This window comes from Mastigoproctus giganteus, chromosome 7 (genome assembly GCF_048544385.1).
Source record: "Mastigoproctus giganteus isolate SK-2022 chromosome 7, ASM4854438v1, whole genome shotgun sequence".
NCBI lineage: Eukaryota > Metazoa > Arthropoda > Arachnida > Uropygi > Thelyphonidae > Mastigoproctus > Mastigoproctus giganteus.
In genome coordinates this window covers 99183698-99199144 of record NC_143581.1, presented here as the reverse complement: position 1 = coordinate 99199144, position 15447 = coordinate 99183698, and the positions used below count along the sequence as shown (strand labels likewise).

General features: G+C 36.7%; 1 protein-coding gene across 1 annotated transcript in view; it reads right to left on the bottom strand.

The window, feature by feature from the left end:
* The window catches only part of vito (nucleolar protein viriato), a 97054-nt gene that overhangs the window by 42512 nt on the left and 39095 nt on the right, over nt 1-15447 (bottom strand). The window contains exons 4-5 of the mRNA XM_090378389.1: nt 11899-11944; nt 1353-1542 (exon numbers count right to left, since the gene is read on the bottom strand). Of these exons, the coding sequence (XP_090234515.1) occupies nt 1353-1542; nt 11899-11944 (236 nt within the window). The remainder of the gene's footprint in view (nt 1-1352; nt 1543-11898; nt 11945-15447) is intronic.

Here is a 15447-nt window from a genome sequence, read left to right as displayed (position 1 = left end):
ATTTTCCTATTGCCAATAATATAATATATTACACTTTAAGATGCCTAGCTTCCCATGTAAACTTGTGACATTCTTTGTTTAAAAAATGTATGCATTTATAATTTTTAATTCATTACCAAAAACAAAATCTCTTAATCTATTCCCATTTGGATCATTATCGTAATGGAGGTACCAGGTGTCCATTCTTGACTTTGGCCGCAGGTTCTTCATAGATCCAATGACTTTAGGCAGGCATTGTTCAGTATACCACTTAGCTGTGACTGTCTTCTGCGTGACACGTTCCACAATTCCACTCGATTTGAAAAATACAGCTATCATTTTCTTCTTTACAGGTCGGGATTTTCTGACAATTACGGGTGTGTCGTCATCATCAAAGACCCAAACTTTGTTTTGAACCTTGGTCGGCAGATCGTAATAGTACAGCCAAGTCTCGTCACCTGTCATGATGTTGTTCACATACCGAGATTGTCCCTTATCAAACTTTTTTAACATCTCCCGGCACCAAGTCACACGTCGTGTCATCTGCTCTTCAGTCAGTTGATGCGGCACCCAGAGAGAACAAAGTTTCTTCACGTGCAAATGATCTTGCAGAATCGAACGAATTGCTGGTGCATTTAGGCCCAAAGTATCCTCTATCTGTTGGTAGGTCACTCGCCTGTTTTCAAACATTTTCCTCACAGCAGTAACGTTTTCCTCCGTAACTGACGTTCGTGGCCTTCCTGGCCTCTCAGAATCCTCCAGAGTGAAATTTCCCCTTTGGAATTCTCTATACCACCTGAATATCGTTGTACGATGTGGACAATCATCATCTAGTGCAAGAGTCATTTCTTCTAAGCACTGGTCTATGGTTAAACCATGCACGAAATTATACCGCAAAACTGTCCTTATCTCATTTCGTGACCACGATGCCATCGCAAGCACTTTACACTCTCACTACTAATGAATAACTGAGCCCATCGACTTGGCGCAGCGGCCACTATGCACGTATGAACATGTCTCAACATGTTGCAACAAGCAGCTTCCTGTGATTCATTGTTGCGTCATATTGCAAAACTTTCCTAATACCCTTTGTATTAGCTCCATATGGCATATTACCCACTCGGGCATTATAAGAAGATAGTCATTAGGATTAACCTTATCTTTGATCCTTTGTAACTGTAAATATAACTGATCACTTTCTTCTTCTTTACCTTCGTCGGGGCCATAATAATACATTATTATTTAAAAATTTTATTTCTTATAAGAAACTTTATATTATACTAATTATAACAAAGCAAAAGTATAAAATTATAATATTGTAATTTTACAATACTGATGCAAAAGTTTTTCACATGACAAAGCAACATACTTACTCTTCAATGTGCAAACTATTGTTTTGCTCCATATCATCTGTTTCCTTTTCAGCTTCTTGTTCTGACTGCTGTTCATTTAATTTATGCTTAGTGCCGTAATATTCAATCGGATCCAAAATATTTATTGAAGAAACAATAATGGTATTATCTGGTAACTCAGATCTCACAGGTTCAACCAAACTTTGCAGTTCTCAAATAAAGAAGGAAATGGCAGAAATTAAACATTTTTAATATGGCATAAAAAAAAAAGTCAGATTTAAAAATCATGTATAAATTCCATCATATAGTTAACACCATCAAGCTATCTGAAGAATTTTGTTACATAACAAACTAAAACACAATCCTAGGATTTTTAGGGCCTGATTTTGTGCTTTATTTATTTTTGAGGAAAGTAAACTAAGATCAGTTCATATTAAAATTGATAATTATCTTAATTCAATAGCAGTCACACCTAAGAGGTATCTCTGCAAAATAACTGTTGCACATTAAGTGCTACTTCAATGCTAATGGCTGAATACAGATAAACCTTTATTTCAGCAGTTTTGGAAGTGAGTAATTATTTTTACATATAATTATACATACAAAGGATCTGCCAAATCCTAAGTGACAATTTGCTGTTTTTGCCTTCTATTCAATTTTTCTAGTTTGTTGCTTGGCTGATAGATCTGCTACATAAATTAGATACTCTATTTTATGTGAAATTAGTGCATAAAATGTGATTTTCGTCTTTATTATTATTTCTATTTATCCCTTTACACATTCAACAAAATATATTAATACATGTTCATACATCAGTCTGAATTTCTGTGCTCTTAATGATATTCTAAACTGGAAAATGGAAGCAACAATCAGCATTTTTATCTTAAGATAAACTTTTTTATTATTATTTTTTTTATTTTCAGCAGAACATTAAAAGTTTCTGTTTAATTTAAAACACAACGTAAAAAAACACATTTTTAAATTTAGAAATTTCTCATAAAAACAATTACACTGAATACATATTGAAATCCATTAATAAATGATCACCTTTATGAAAGCAAAAACCTTCCCTTTACCCTGATGGTAGCTACATCTTTAAGTATATTCCACATCAGTACACTGATCACTATGGTTCTTTTATCTGCAGATTCTTAACGCTTGATTAATCACTGCTGATAATCATATCAAGAGTATTACTCCCTCTGGTTGCCTCTCGAACATGCTGCTGTAGAAAGAAGTCATCCAATAAATCCACAAATTATTTATTAGCATACGAGTGACCAATCCACAAGTTCCAGTCAATATCTGAAAAGTTAAAATTCCCCATTATGACATTCTGATTTATTGGCCCACTATTTTTCTCCGTACAGTTGTTCATTTTACTCATTAGGCCTATATCATCATCAGCCATTTTCAATCCACTGCAGCATGAATGCCTCTCCAGCAGCTTTCCAGTCCTGTTTTGTGCAATGGCCATCCAATTCACTATCCACAAACTCATGAATTTTGTCTGTCCATCTCCATCGCTGCCTTCGGTTTTCTTCTAGCTCCTCTTGGGTACCATTCTGTTATTTTCTTAGTCCATCTGTGATCATGTCTTCAAGCTATGTGTCCTGTCCAAGACCATTTTAGTTCTTTAGCTGTGATAAGAATGTCCTTTACTTGAGTTTACTGCCTAATCCATGTGTTTCTCTTATCTAACAGTCTGATTCCCAATATAATTCATTCCATTCTTCGCTGTGTAGTTCTCAACTTCTCTTCCATTCTTTTGGTGAGTGCCCAAGTTTCACTTCCATAAGTCATGGTGGGGAGTATACATTGGTTCATTATTTTACGTTTCAGACAAATTGGGATATTGCTCCTCAGTATGTGACTATATTTCCTGAATGCTATCCATCCAAATTTATTCTTCTCTTGACATCCAGCCATTTATCATTATTACATCTAAAGCTTGTCCCAGATAAGTATATGACTCCACCTTTTCAATTACTGCTCTTTCAACCATTGTCCCTTTCTGTGGCACACTTGTTCATCATTACTTTGTTTTATTCATCTTTAGTCCAAAATCCTTACTAACTGTGCATAACTGATTAAGATTTTCCTCTAATTCTTTGGGATCGTGGCTTATGACCACAATGTCATCTGCGAATCGTAAATGGTTTAGGTACTCTCCATTGACACTGAATCCTTTCTGCGACCAGTCTAATCTTCTGAAAGCTTCCTCAAGGGTAGCAGTAAACTTCAGAGATATTGTCTCTTTGTCGAACTCCTTTCTCAATTTTAAATTTACTATTGTCTTTGTCTAATCTAATAAAGGAGGTAGCATTCTCATATATTTTCTTCAAAATCATAATATATGTGGTATTTATGCCTTGTCTTTCCAGTGCCCAAAACATTGCCTTATGCTGTATGGAGTCAAATGCCTTTTCATAATCCACAAATGCCAGGCATAATGGTGTTTTATATTCATTTGCTTTCTCCATTATTTGTGACATTACATGAAGGTGATCCATAGTTGAGAATCCTGTCCTAAACCCAGCTTGCTCTTTCAGTTGATTCTCATCAAGTATTCTTTCTAATCTATTAGTAATGACCCTTGTGAACAACTTGTAGATGTGGGATAACAAACTAATTGGTCTATAATTTCCAATTTCTGATTTATCTCCTTTCTTATGCAGTAAAACTATGATTGCATTATTCCACTCCTTAGACATCACATTTTCTAATGCATTTTGTGAAGAGTCTTGCCAGTTTGTGTCATGTCTCTTCCTCCCAATTTTAACAACTCTAGAGTAACTTCATCTTCCCTCGGGGCTTTGTTATTCTTCATTTTCTTCAACGCATGTTCTACTTCATCAGGAAGGATATCAGGTATATTATATGTGTTACTAATTTGCGATAGATCTTCCCTACTGCTGGCATCATTCCTCGCTCCTTGTATAAACTCTTTATAGTAGTCTTCTGCTATTTGATTATGTCTTTGCTGCTATTTATAAGTACAACATCGCTATTCTTCAGTATCATTTGTCTTTCTGTATTACTGCTCATGGCTGCTGATTTAAATCCTTTGTTTTCCCTTAATGCTTGTTCTACTTGTGTTAAATTTTCTTATGTCCTCTCTGAGTCTCTAATGGCTTTGCATAACACAGTTACTCAATTTTTCTCCATGTCAGTGTTTTTCTTGCTCTTCATTTGTCGTCTTCGGTTCATCATGACAAGTGTTTCTTGACTAAATTTTTCTTCTTTGGATTTCTTTTTACCTATAGGTTTCTTCGGCTTTATTACTTTCAGAAAGTTGTAATATTCCTCGTCGATATCTTGGTTCTGAGCAGTCTGCAGAAGCTCAAACTTGTTCTTAAGTTCCAGTACATACTTCTTTTTCTCCTCTTCTGTTATCCCAAAGACCTTCGCATTATTTACTCAAGTCAGTTTTTTCCTTTCTTTTATCTATATCAAATGTTCTGTGATCGCTTCTAACATTTACCTTGTTCAGGACAGTAACATCATTCATGATATATTCTTCTGTTAGTGAGGATGAAGTCGATTTCATTAGTTGTTAATCCAGTTGGGCTCTTCCATGTCCACTTTCTGTTCACCCTTTTCTTGAAAAAAGTGTTCATTACTGACATTCCTCTAGATTCTGCAAATTCCACAAGTCTTTCACCTCTCATTTCTTTCACTAATTCTAAATTTTCCTATAGTTCCCCTTTCTGTGCTGTTTTGTCTTTTTCCAACCTTATCATTGAAGTCCCCCATAATGATAGTGTAGCGAGTTTTCTGTTCATCTAGAAGACTCAATTTCGGTGTACTCAATTTCGTTGAAGAGGTCTTCAACCTCTTCATCATCATGGCTGGATGTTGGTGCATAAATCATTATCAACTTTAGCTTATACCTCTTAGAAATCCTGAGTAGCAGTCTTGACACCCTTGGTGATGTACTTTTGAATTCCAAAATATATTTTTTTTTTTATATCTTTATGGACCAGAAAGACAACTCAGCCTTCACTCCTTTCACTGTTTCCATTGATGTACAGCATATTTCCGCTTGATAAACTTATAAGTGATTCATTTCTTCTTGTTTCAGCCAAACCAATGATATTCCAATTCACATTTTCTAATTCCTTTTCCAGCATAGCAGCCTGATCATACCCAGAGATTCTTAGCACCCTCTGCTTCCACTCTGATCCTCTCGCTGCTGTAAGAGGGGGTGTGAAAGCCACTGGGGACTGAGGGCCATTTGTTTTGTTGTGCTGTTATGTGCTTTAGGGTTTTGTCTTTTCCTCTTCACGCTGACCAGGCGTCTTGAAGAGAACCACTCTACACATTCGTTGCCACCTAAGTGAAGTAACAGGGCTTACCATCGAGAGGGTGTTCATGAGTGGATTTTAGGGAGTCAGGCCAACTGGATTTCTCCTAAATCTTCAGAGATAGAAAGATATTGGATCCATCAGTGTTTTAACTGAGTGTCTGATAACACACAGAATGCCTGTTTCCCCTCTAAGCCCCTTAGGCCTATAACAACACTCCTACTCTCATGTTTGCTTTCCCAGTGTCACACCAAATTGACTCAACATTTCACTGGCCACCCATTTCAAATGGGTGCACTTAGATTTTGTTTCCTAACTAACAACATAACCCCTTCTCCCTATTTTGTCTGTCCTTTCTGTACACATTGTACTCCCCAAATTCGAATTCTGCATTTCTTTATCTGTGTGACACCATGTCTCTGATATTCCAACAAGATGTCTCTCTTGATATTAAAAAGAGTTCCATTCTCAGTGGAACAGAACTATGAATGCTAAATGTACTGAGCATAGCTGTTTAAAAACACATATCACAAAGAAAATCTGCAAAGCTACTCATCATCTTTTACAAAAAAAAAGTCAGAACGTGGAGAAGGGTGGTTATGTATGTATGGAAAAATCAGCTGAAAAAAAATCTTCAGAATAGCCTGAGTGAGAAAATGATAGGGAAAGCTCTGAATTTAAAATGAAATACAGAACTGTTGCCATTCACAAGTTCTATCTGGGGAAGGAGGTCACAATTTAGTTTTGCTTCTGAACCTCTTAAGAGCAATTTTACAGAAAACTGTGGGGGGGGGGCAAAGACATACAAAGTCTCAAAAGAAAATAATATTTTTTCCAGAATATTTTAATTTGTCTTTAAGAAGAAAATCAAAAAGATAAATTATTTCAAAACAACTTCAATTTTCAAATAATCAGATTAAAATTAAAAAAAAAAAAAAGGAATGTAACATGAATTCAAATAAAAATATATCTTAATTTTAGTTGGAAAATAAAGTTATTTGATGGAAATTTTGAAATTTATTTTTTATTTCAAATAAAAATTTGCCCCGATCTGAATCCTCATAACTACATATATAATTGTCATTTCATTTTCCTGGTGAACAAATAATCATTCGATTGTTTGTAATTCATTTGCATCAGGCAAATTAATTCTATGAACAGAAGTTTCATAAACAAAAGTTTTCGGTACACTGAGAGGCAGATTCATATCACAAAAACAGCAGGTGTGCACTGTCAAGCAGCTGGTGCCAGAGGATTGTACAATACTTTAGTGCTCTCTCTCTCTCTCTCTCTCTCTCTCTCTCTCTCTCTCTCTCTCTCTCTCTCTCTCATCTCTCTCTCTCTCTCTCTCTCTCTCTCTCTCTCTCTCTCTCTCTCTCCCCCCCCCCCCTTTTACTTGGTCTGCTAAACACAGCATGCAAAGGTTGTAATACATGTGATGCAGCTGTTGAACAACCGAATCCTATACTTGTTCCCATGGATTGCTTTCTGTCTCAACCCTAATGTGATTCTAGCTATAATTCTCCTCTTCTATCATCCCATTTTTCTTTCTTTTTTTTTAAGAATTTTATCTTAAATTTATTTACTCTCTCTCTCTCTCTCTCCCCTTTTACTTGGGTCTGCTAAACACAGCATGCAAAGGTTGTAATACATGTGATGCAGCTGTTGAACAACCGAATCCTACATTTGCTCCATGATTGCTTTCTGTCTCAACTCTAATGTGATTCTAGCTATAATTCTCCTCTTCTATCATCCCATTTTTCTTTCTTTTTTTTTTAAATTTTATCTTAAAATTTATTTATTCTCTCTCTCTCTCTCTCTCTCTCTCTCTCTCATCTCTCTATCTCTCTCTCTCTCTCTTTCTCTCTCTCTCTCTCTCTTTTCTTTTTTTTTTTACAGAGCTCATCCTCTGTAATCCCTGGGTTCCAGCAGATAGCCCATTAGGAGTATCAATGAATGGTGCAGATGGCCAACTTCTTCATGGCAAGAGATCTAGCCAGAAAATTTTCAGGGGATTTCAGCTGGCTGGATGCTTAGTGGCCACTCACAACACAATGCTAAACACACAACCTACACAACATGCTTGACTGGCTATACATAGAGGCTACAACACAAATGATATTGGCAAATTTTAGAGTGATGCAGAGAACCACATACATATGTAGTTCTCTGAATGACAAAAATACATACCAAGGAGATATTTAGGATAACAATGAAGATAAATTTAATTTGAATCAATTTAAACAATTAAAAAAAAAATTATATATATATATATATCACACATTCAAAGTTCTCATGCATTTCACAACCTCCTTACATCCCTCAATGTTGGAGATCAAATATGCAATAGAGAAAGCTAAATGCCAATGTGGATAAATCTATTACCATCAAAACTAAACTAGTTTATGGAAGAGACAGCATGAGCATGCTAGATAAAATGCCACATGCTATCTTATAGCTAGAATGCGGCGTTTTATCCCACAGATGAGGGCTATAGAACTGACCTGCAGCATTCCAAAAATAAAGAAAGTAATGCACCACCAGAATGGAGAGAACCAAGCTTACAACACCCCAAAGTAATCATATCAATGTCAACACGAATAAGAGAAGATACCCGCCCAACCTATTTGTGAAACCTTTCTACCCTGCCCCTCCAATCCAGATTTGTCTCATTTCACTCCAACACTTTCATTTACTGATATCTACCATAGATACTTCTACACTGCTGGCAATACAAGTAGGCATAAGCATCCTCTAGAAAATCAACATTTTTTTTCATCATTTTTGTTTAAAATTAGTAGCATAGTTATTATTTTCATTTATCAGATAAAGTAAATGAAACTGTTTCTTACTCAGCACAGGAAATTATTCTAAAATTTGCACTTCATTGCACCTATTCCAAGAGATCTATGCAAAGGCTTTTAAAAAAGGCTTCCAGACCTGTATGAAGTACTTAAACAAATACATCACACAGGTATGGAAGCCTAACCATGTCTTATACAATAGGATAATCACTCCTTGTGCCTACTAGCAAAGATCCTGTATACCATTGATAGAACCCCATAAACGTTTCTCACAGCCTGCCTGCACTGCTCAGTAAACTTTGTCAGGTGTAATATTGCCCCATATCACTTTTGTTTTATACAACCTTGAGTGTGGTACCAACTAACTGATATGTTATTCTGGGATTATTGCTCTCCATGTACAATACCTTGCATTTATCACTGTTAAACCTCAATAAAAACTTAACTTTATCTCCCAGAAGTGGTGTCACTCACCTTTTATCATGCCATATTCACACAATGTTTTATTTTTTAAAAGAGGTTTGACACCCTGTACTTCAGACAAGCTATTGTTTAAGAGCCAGCTTAAAATACTCTGGGTGACATTTATCACACCAGTGTTGAATGGAATATGATGACTTTTTAGTTCACCATTGAACATAGGATATAGAAAAAGAGTCACAAGGAGGAAGATTTGCTTTACTACTTAATTTGTGTAGTGTTTCCTCACTAACTGCGGTTGTGTGCGCTCTTCATTGTAATGATGCAGTAGTTGGAGGTTAAAATTAGGACTTTGTGGCCTACTTTTTAATTCAATTTCATTTGATCAGCCAGAGAGAAGTCTACTTACTAGTGGACTTCAACTTCCCCTGTCCTTTTAATTCAGAATTGCAATGATAGATCCAAGGCTCATCAACAAGAATCATTTTTTGTTTATGAGTCCTGGTTCCATCACTGCAATTCTGAAATCAACAAAAATTATGATGCTACTAAAACAGACTCAAATCGATAAAATGCCTTTATTAAACAAAAATACACATATTGACTGTATATTAAAATAAAATTAAAATGAAATAAGATGTTGTTGTTGTTTGTTATTTAGGAGCATTAGCAACTAAGGCCATATTGCTCCGGGAATATGCGGTGGTCATTCCCTTGGTCTTTCCGCATCCTCCGTATTTGGTGGTGACGGGCTCGAACCCCGGTCTAATCAAGAAGTGTGTGCTACGCACTGCTGCTCCTTTCCACCTGGCTACGGAGGCACCCTTGAAATAAGATGGTATATAACAAGGGTAAAATGCGATAAAATATAAAATTAAAAGCACCAAAAAGATATTTAAAATTACTAAAAACCACTAAAACAGGAGCTTTCGGCAGCAGCGGTCGCATCATCAGCAATAATGGTTGCAGGTTATCCGACAATCTATATACACTGATGTGCAAAACTTAAGGACCAACACTATCTAAAGGTCACAACCACAAAATCTTTACTTAAGGTACTCTTTACTGATGAGAGTAGATTCAGTCTCAGCAGCAATTCTGGATGTCAGTTAATCTGGCAAGAGGTTGGCATGCGGTATCACCCCGCAAACATCACCGAAAGGGATCAATATGGCGGTCAAGGTGTTCTCGTCTGGGGAGGCGTTATCACGGATGGACATACACAACTCCAGATACTGGAAGGCAGTACTGCAACTGGTGCATGCTACTGTACTGAGGTAATCATTCCCTACGTGCGTCTGTTACGAGGTGCCATTGGCCCAGAGTTCGTGCTTATGGATGATAATGCCACATCCACACCCACCAGAAAATGTTCACCAGCCAAAGATGGCGTTGACAGAGGAATGGACGATATTACCATAAGAACTTAACAACATTGTTCTAAGTATGGACAGGCAGTGCAAAGCCTGCATCGACATTAGGGGTGGCCATATCTCCTACTGAGGACCACCTCTTCCCTTTGTTCCATCTTTGGCAGTGATGTATCTGTATCATGGCAGCCAGTGCTGTGTTGCCATTTTTGAATAAAGTCTCTGTACTGTTTTGTATCTGTTGTTGTTTCCTTCATCATTTTTGTACCTCACGAGGTTCCTCTGGTATGCTTTTCTCATATCCAGGCCACTCCTATGAGAAGCTACAGGTGAAAACCTGACTGGTCCTTAAATTTTGCACACCGGTGTATGTACACATATACGCCCCAGCAGGTCCACGACACAAACTATGGCACCTGCACACGGTCCACTTCTCATTCGAATTGTTTGTTCCATTTCCAACGTGCAAAAAGTGGACCATACGCTGGTGCCATTGTTTGTGTTGCGGGCCTGCTGGGGCGTATATGTATCCGACAATCTATATGTGTATATATATGGATTGTCAGATAATCTGCAACCATTATTGCTGATGAAGGCAGCCACTGCTGCAGAAACCTCAGTTTTAGTGGTTTCTAGTAATTTTAAATATGGTTTTAGCGCTTTTAATTTTATATTTTATCCTTGTTATATACCATGTTATTTCATTTTAATATATAGTTTATACAGTCAGTATGTATATTTTTGTATAATAAAGTCTTTTTGTCGATTTGAGTCACTATTTAAGTAGCATCGTAGATTAATCATTCCTGACTCCAGAGGCCTCTTCTGTGAATCAACAAAAATTGACATCAGCAAAAATAATTTTTTTTTTTTTTTAAAGTGTTAGTACTGGGCAAAGATCCAATATGAACACTTGTTTCCACATGTTCTTCCAAAGTGCTTTGTGCACTCCCATAAATAATGCCCAAGACCTCCGCAGGTTTCCTGACTGCAGTTTGTCAATGACAAGAGCAGATGTATACTAAGAGCCACATCAGTCACATTGAACTTCCCAGGTCATGTTCTCAGCTGGTTCTTTTATCTATATACCATGGATCTTGATGAAATAGACTCCCTATAGTCTTTTTGCAAAAGTTCTATTACTTATGTTAGACAGCATAACTACAATTATTTTCATTTTAGTTATGCTATCCTTCTTCAAGTTTGTTGCTGGTTTTTAGAAATTGCTACAGACCTGCAGAGACAAAAGATATAGATGGATATCTAATAGGTTTCAATGCACAGTACAGTTTTCATTAATAATCACTGCACATTTTGTATGGTAAAATTTGTCGCCATATTTTTTTGCTAATCTTATAATTACATAGCAGTAATCAAAAGTTTTTCATAAATCTAACGAACTCTTAGAGCAGTTATACTATTGGTTATCATTAAATTCTATCAAACAGCATGGTTCAGTGTTTTCTAAATTGCTGCTTATCCTGCATTCTAATACACACTCTTCAACACTTACGTAAAAAAAAAAAAAAAAAACTGATAAATATAACCCATCCTTTGCAGTATATTAATTTAGATCATATTTTTCCATAAATGCAAAATTTTGCAGAAATTATTTTAATAAATCCCAAAATAATAAAATACAATATCATTGATTAATGGCATTTACCTGGAACTGTTCTCTGTGACAACAAAATTTTCTTTATATTTCTTTGCTGTGAAAAAAAAAGAAAAGAAAATAAGCCTGTTTTCTTGACCACTTTTCTTCCTAGGCGCATGAATTTATAAATTGCAGATATCAACAAAATTAAAGTGAAACCTGTCAATATTTTCATTACAGCAAACTCGAAAATGATAAATGTTAATATTTCATTTATAATGTTCACGTATTAGATAATAACCGAACTAAATCAGTTCAATACTAAACTGTTTATTAATTTCAACATTCCCATAAGGAATGTCATTCTTGGGCAAAAAGGAGGTTATAAAACAAACCTATTTTCTTGACCACTTTTCTCCCCAATAGAATGAATTCACAAATATTTTCTTTCGAGTAAAGTGATAAATGCTAATAAGGTTAAATAAAACATACCATGTGATTAATATGGGAGTTATTCACATGATGTTCAAAGATTAGATTTTAATTGAACCAAATAAAGCCAGCACTAAAACCAACACTACTAAATATCAAAATTCACATAAGAAAATATCATCATCAAAAAAGGAGGAAGTAGGCAAAGTCTCTGAAAAATAATAAGCAATACAATTGAATTGCTATTGCGGTAAAATTAACTGACCTATGAGGCAAAAAGGTTTGGTGAATGATCTTATAATTCTTGAGCATTAGTGGTAGCTAAAAGATTGTATCGAAGGGTTACAATGTCACCTTTTGAAAATGAGTTTTAATTTGTTGTTATATGCCAGTCTAGCAGACAAGTTTAGTAAACAATTATTTTTCTCATTTATCACATATTGAAAATGACAAAATTTGAACAACTGCTGTCAATTTTTTGAACAAAAAAAAAAAAAAAAAAACAACATTCCTGTTGTGTCATGCCATGCTCAACTTCATCTTCTGTGGTACTGCACAACTTTTAACTATTCCCAAAATTAAAACAGAATACGAAAGGAAAACAATGCACTGATTCAAGAAATGATCATCCTTGAGCATGCAGTGGTAGCTGAAAGACTGTGCACAAAGGTTACAATGTCATCTTACGAAAATGTGCATACCAAGTTTTAACTTGTAGATATATTCCAGTCTAGTAAAGTGTTGGGAATTTCAAGCTCTTCTGTGGGCCATCACACAAGTAAATATCTATGGGCCATCACAGAACATAGGCTGTATTAGGGCAAGAACAGGTGCATGTACACTAATGCTAGGAGAATTGTAAATAAATTTGAAGTACTGATTAAGTCATCAAATGCAGACAATGTAGGTATACTGGAGACACGATATCACTCAAACATAAGCAATGATGAATTTGAATATGGGGAGATATACAATGTATATAGGAGTGTATGATATTACAGGTCTTGCAAAACCAGGGATTTCCCCCCCCCCAGTGATGCAATGCAGACTCTGAAGGACAGATTATATATAGTGCAGTTTGTGTAGTGTAGCATTCATCTGGCTTCTTTGGCATTGGGACCTTGAAAGACGATTGACAAAGGTGCACTGTTGTCAATCCTTTACCAAGTAGGCCAGACAGTAGGGTTGTGTTAAGTCTCTGGCAGGACAAATCCTTGCTTTGCCTAGTCTTGCCAGGAAGCAACCCCCCCCCCCAAAAAACAGTAATTTTTTATTGGAAAAAAGCATGGGAGTGAATGATAGACGCTTCTGCCACGAAACAGAAGAATAGGGGATAGATGGGCACCCCTAAATAAGCAACCATTACCCTAAATGCTATCACTGCTCTTAAGAATCCCCCCACATAGAGGGTGGAAGGAATCTTTTAAGAGCAGGGATGACATTTAGGGTGGTTGGTCGCATAAACCAAGACGTGAGCAAGGAGATGGGGTAGACAGAGTTTTTATTCTCCCATTGTCTGACCCTTGGGTCAGACAATGGGAGAATAAAAGTCATATGGCAAGATTGGTGACCAAAATGCTACATAGGATCTATGTAGCGTTTTGAACACCATTTAGGCGATTTTTTTGTCAGCATTCTGACATCCCACCTGATAAAAGGATTCAGAATGGGGTAAGGTCAGCAGCACTTGGAGTGGGGGATTTGTACTCCATGAATAAATGGGGGTATTCCTTCCCCTCATATAATCAGGGAGTAGGAATTAAGACTATTTAACACTTACATTCAATAGTCTTAATTCAATAGTGGGAGAAGACTGAGCATTATCAATGAACACTGCTCTTAGCGGACTAATGTTATCAGTGGAGTTACCCAGAGCTCAGTGCTCGGCCTATTGTTGTTTTCAATATTTATTAATGAAGGTTGGCAGGGTGGTTGATACTGCAACATGATCTAGAAAAATTATGCGGTTGGGCCGAAACATAGCAATTGAGATTTAACATTGATAAATGCAAAGTACAGCATACGGTGTGCCGGAGCTGGCTCACATGATTTAATTGTTAAATTCTCAAAAATATTGTGAGCTGGTTGTCAATTAAACCAACAATGGCTACATGTAGAGCGACACATACTTCAGTCCACAATGGCTAGCAGCATTTGGGCGATAAGAGGGTGAGACGGAAAATTCAGCCCAGGCACGTTTATTTTGCCACCCTTTTTGGTTCCTTTCCCCTGCCCCCTTCTTTATGCGGTAGCCTGTGAAGGGATTATCTCCAATAGCAATTTTACAGGAATAAACATCCACGTAATTTTGCCTGGGCCACTTCTTAAGATAATGGCATTGCCATGTTCAATGTCTGTCAAAGATTTTGCATTTCTAGAATTGTCACAAACCTGATAAAGTCATTACCCTAAGAAGCAACCCAGGTAAATTTAAGCAGATGTTTGCTGATATGTACTGTAACGGAATTCATTTATACTTTCAGGGAGTTGTAATTCTCACAAGGGAGAAACCACTGCATGGTTTCCAAAGATGGCGGGGGTTGTTAAAAATTTACCAGCACACCACTGCAGAAATCCCAGAGTAATGTACTCAGGTTAGTGGAAAAGAAAGACATGGAGTAATTGTGCAGCAGATATAAAATTCTCTGAGCAGTGCAGAAAGGCTGCCAGGACAACACATGGGGTTTAATCAATGACATACAGGAATTTTGTCAGCAGAGAGGTGACAATCCCATTATTTAAGGCAATAGTGAGGCCACATCTTGAGTAGTGCATTCAGGTCTGGAGACTATTTATTATTTTTATTATTAGCCACATGGTGCAAGGAAGCCTGAGGCATATGCTGCACCAGCCAAAAAAAAAAAAATTCTGAATTTATCCCGAGAGAGAGAGAGAGAGAGAGAGAGAGAGAGAGAGAGAGAGAGAGAGAGAGAGAGAGAGAGAGAGAGAGAGAGAGGTGGGGGAAATCATCAAGAAAAATAAGAATGATAATATATCCAGCTCAGGACCCTGGGTGTGCAAAGCCCATACGCACCAGATGTGAACCCCTGGGGTTAATTTAGGAAGGATGCAGAGATGTTGGAGTGAATATAGAGAAGGGCAATGAGATTAGTGTGGGAAATAAGGGGTGCTCTTACCAAGAAAGAGCTTCAGTTCTGCAAATTACAGCATCTTCAGACTAAACAC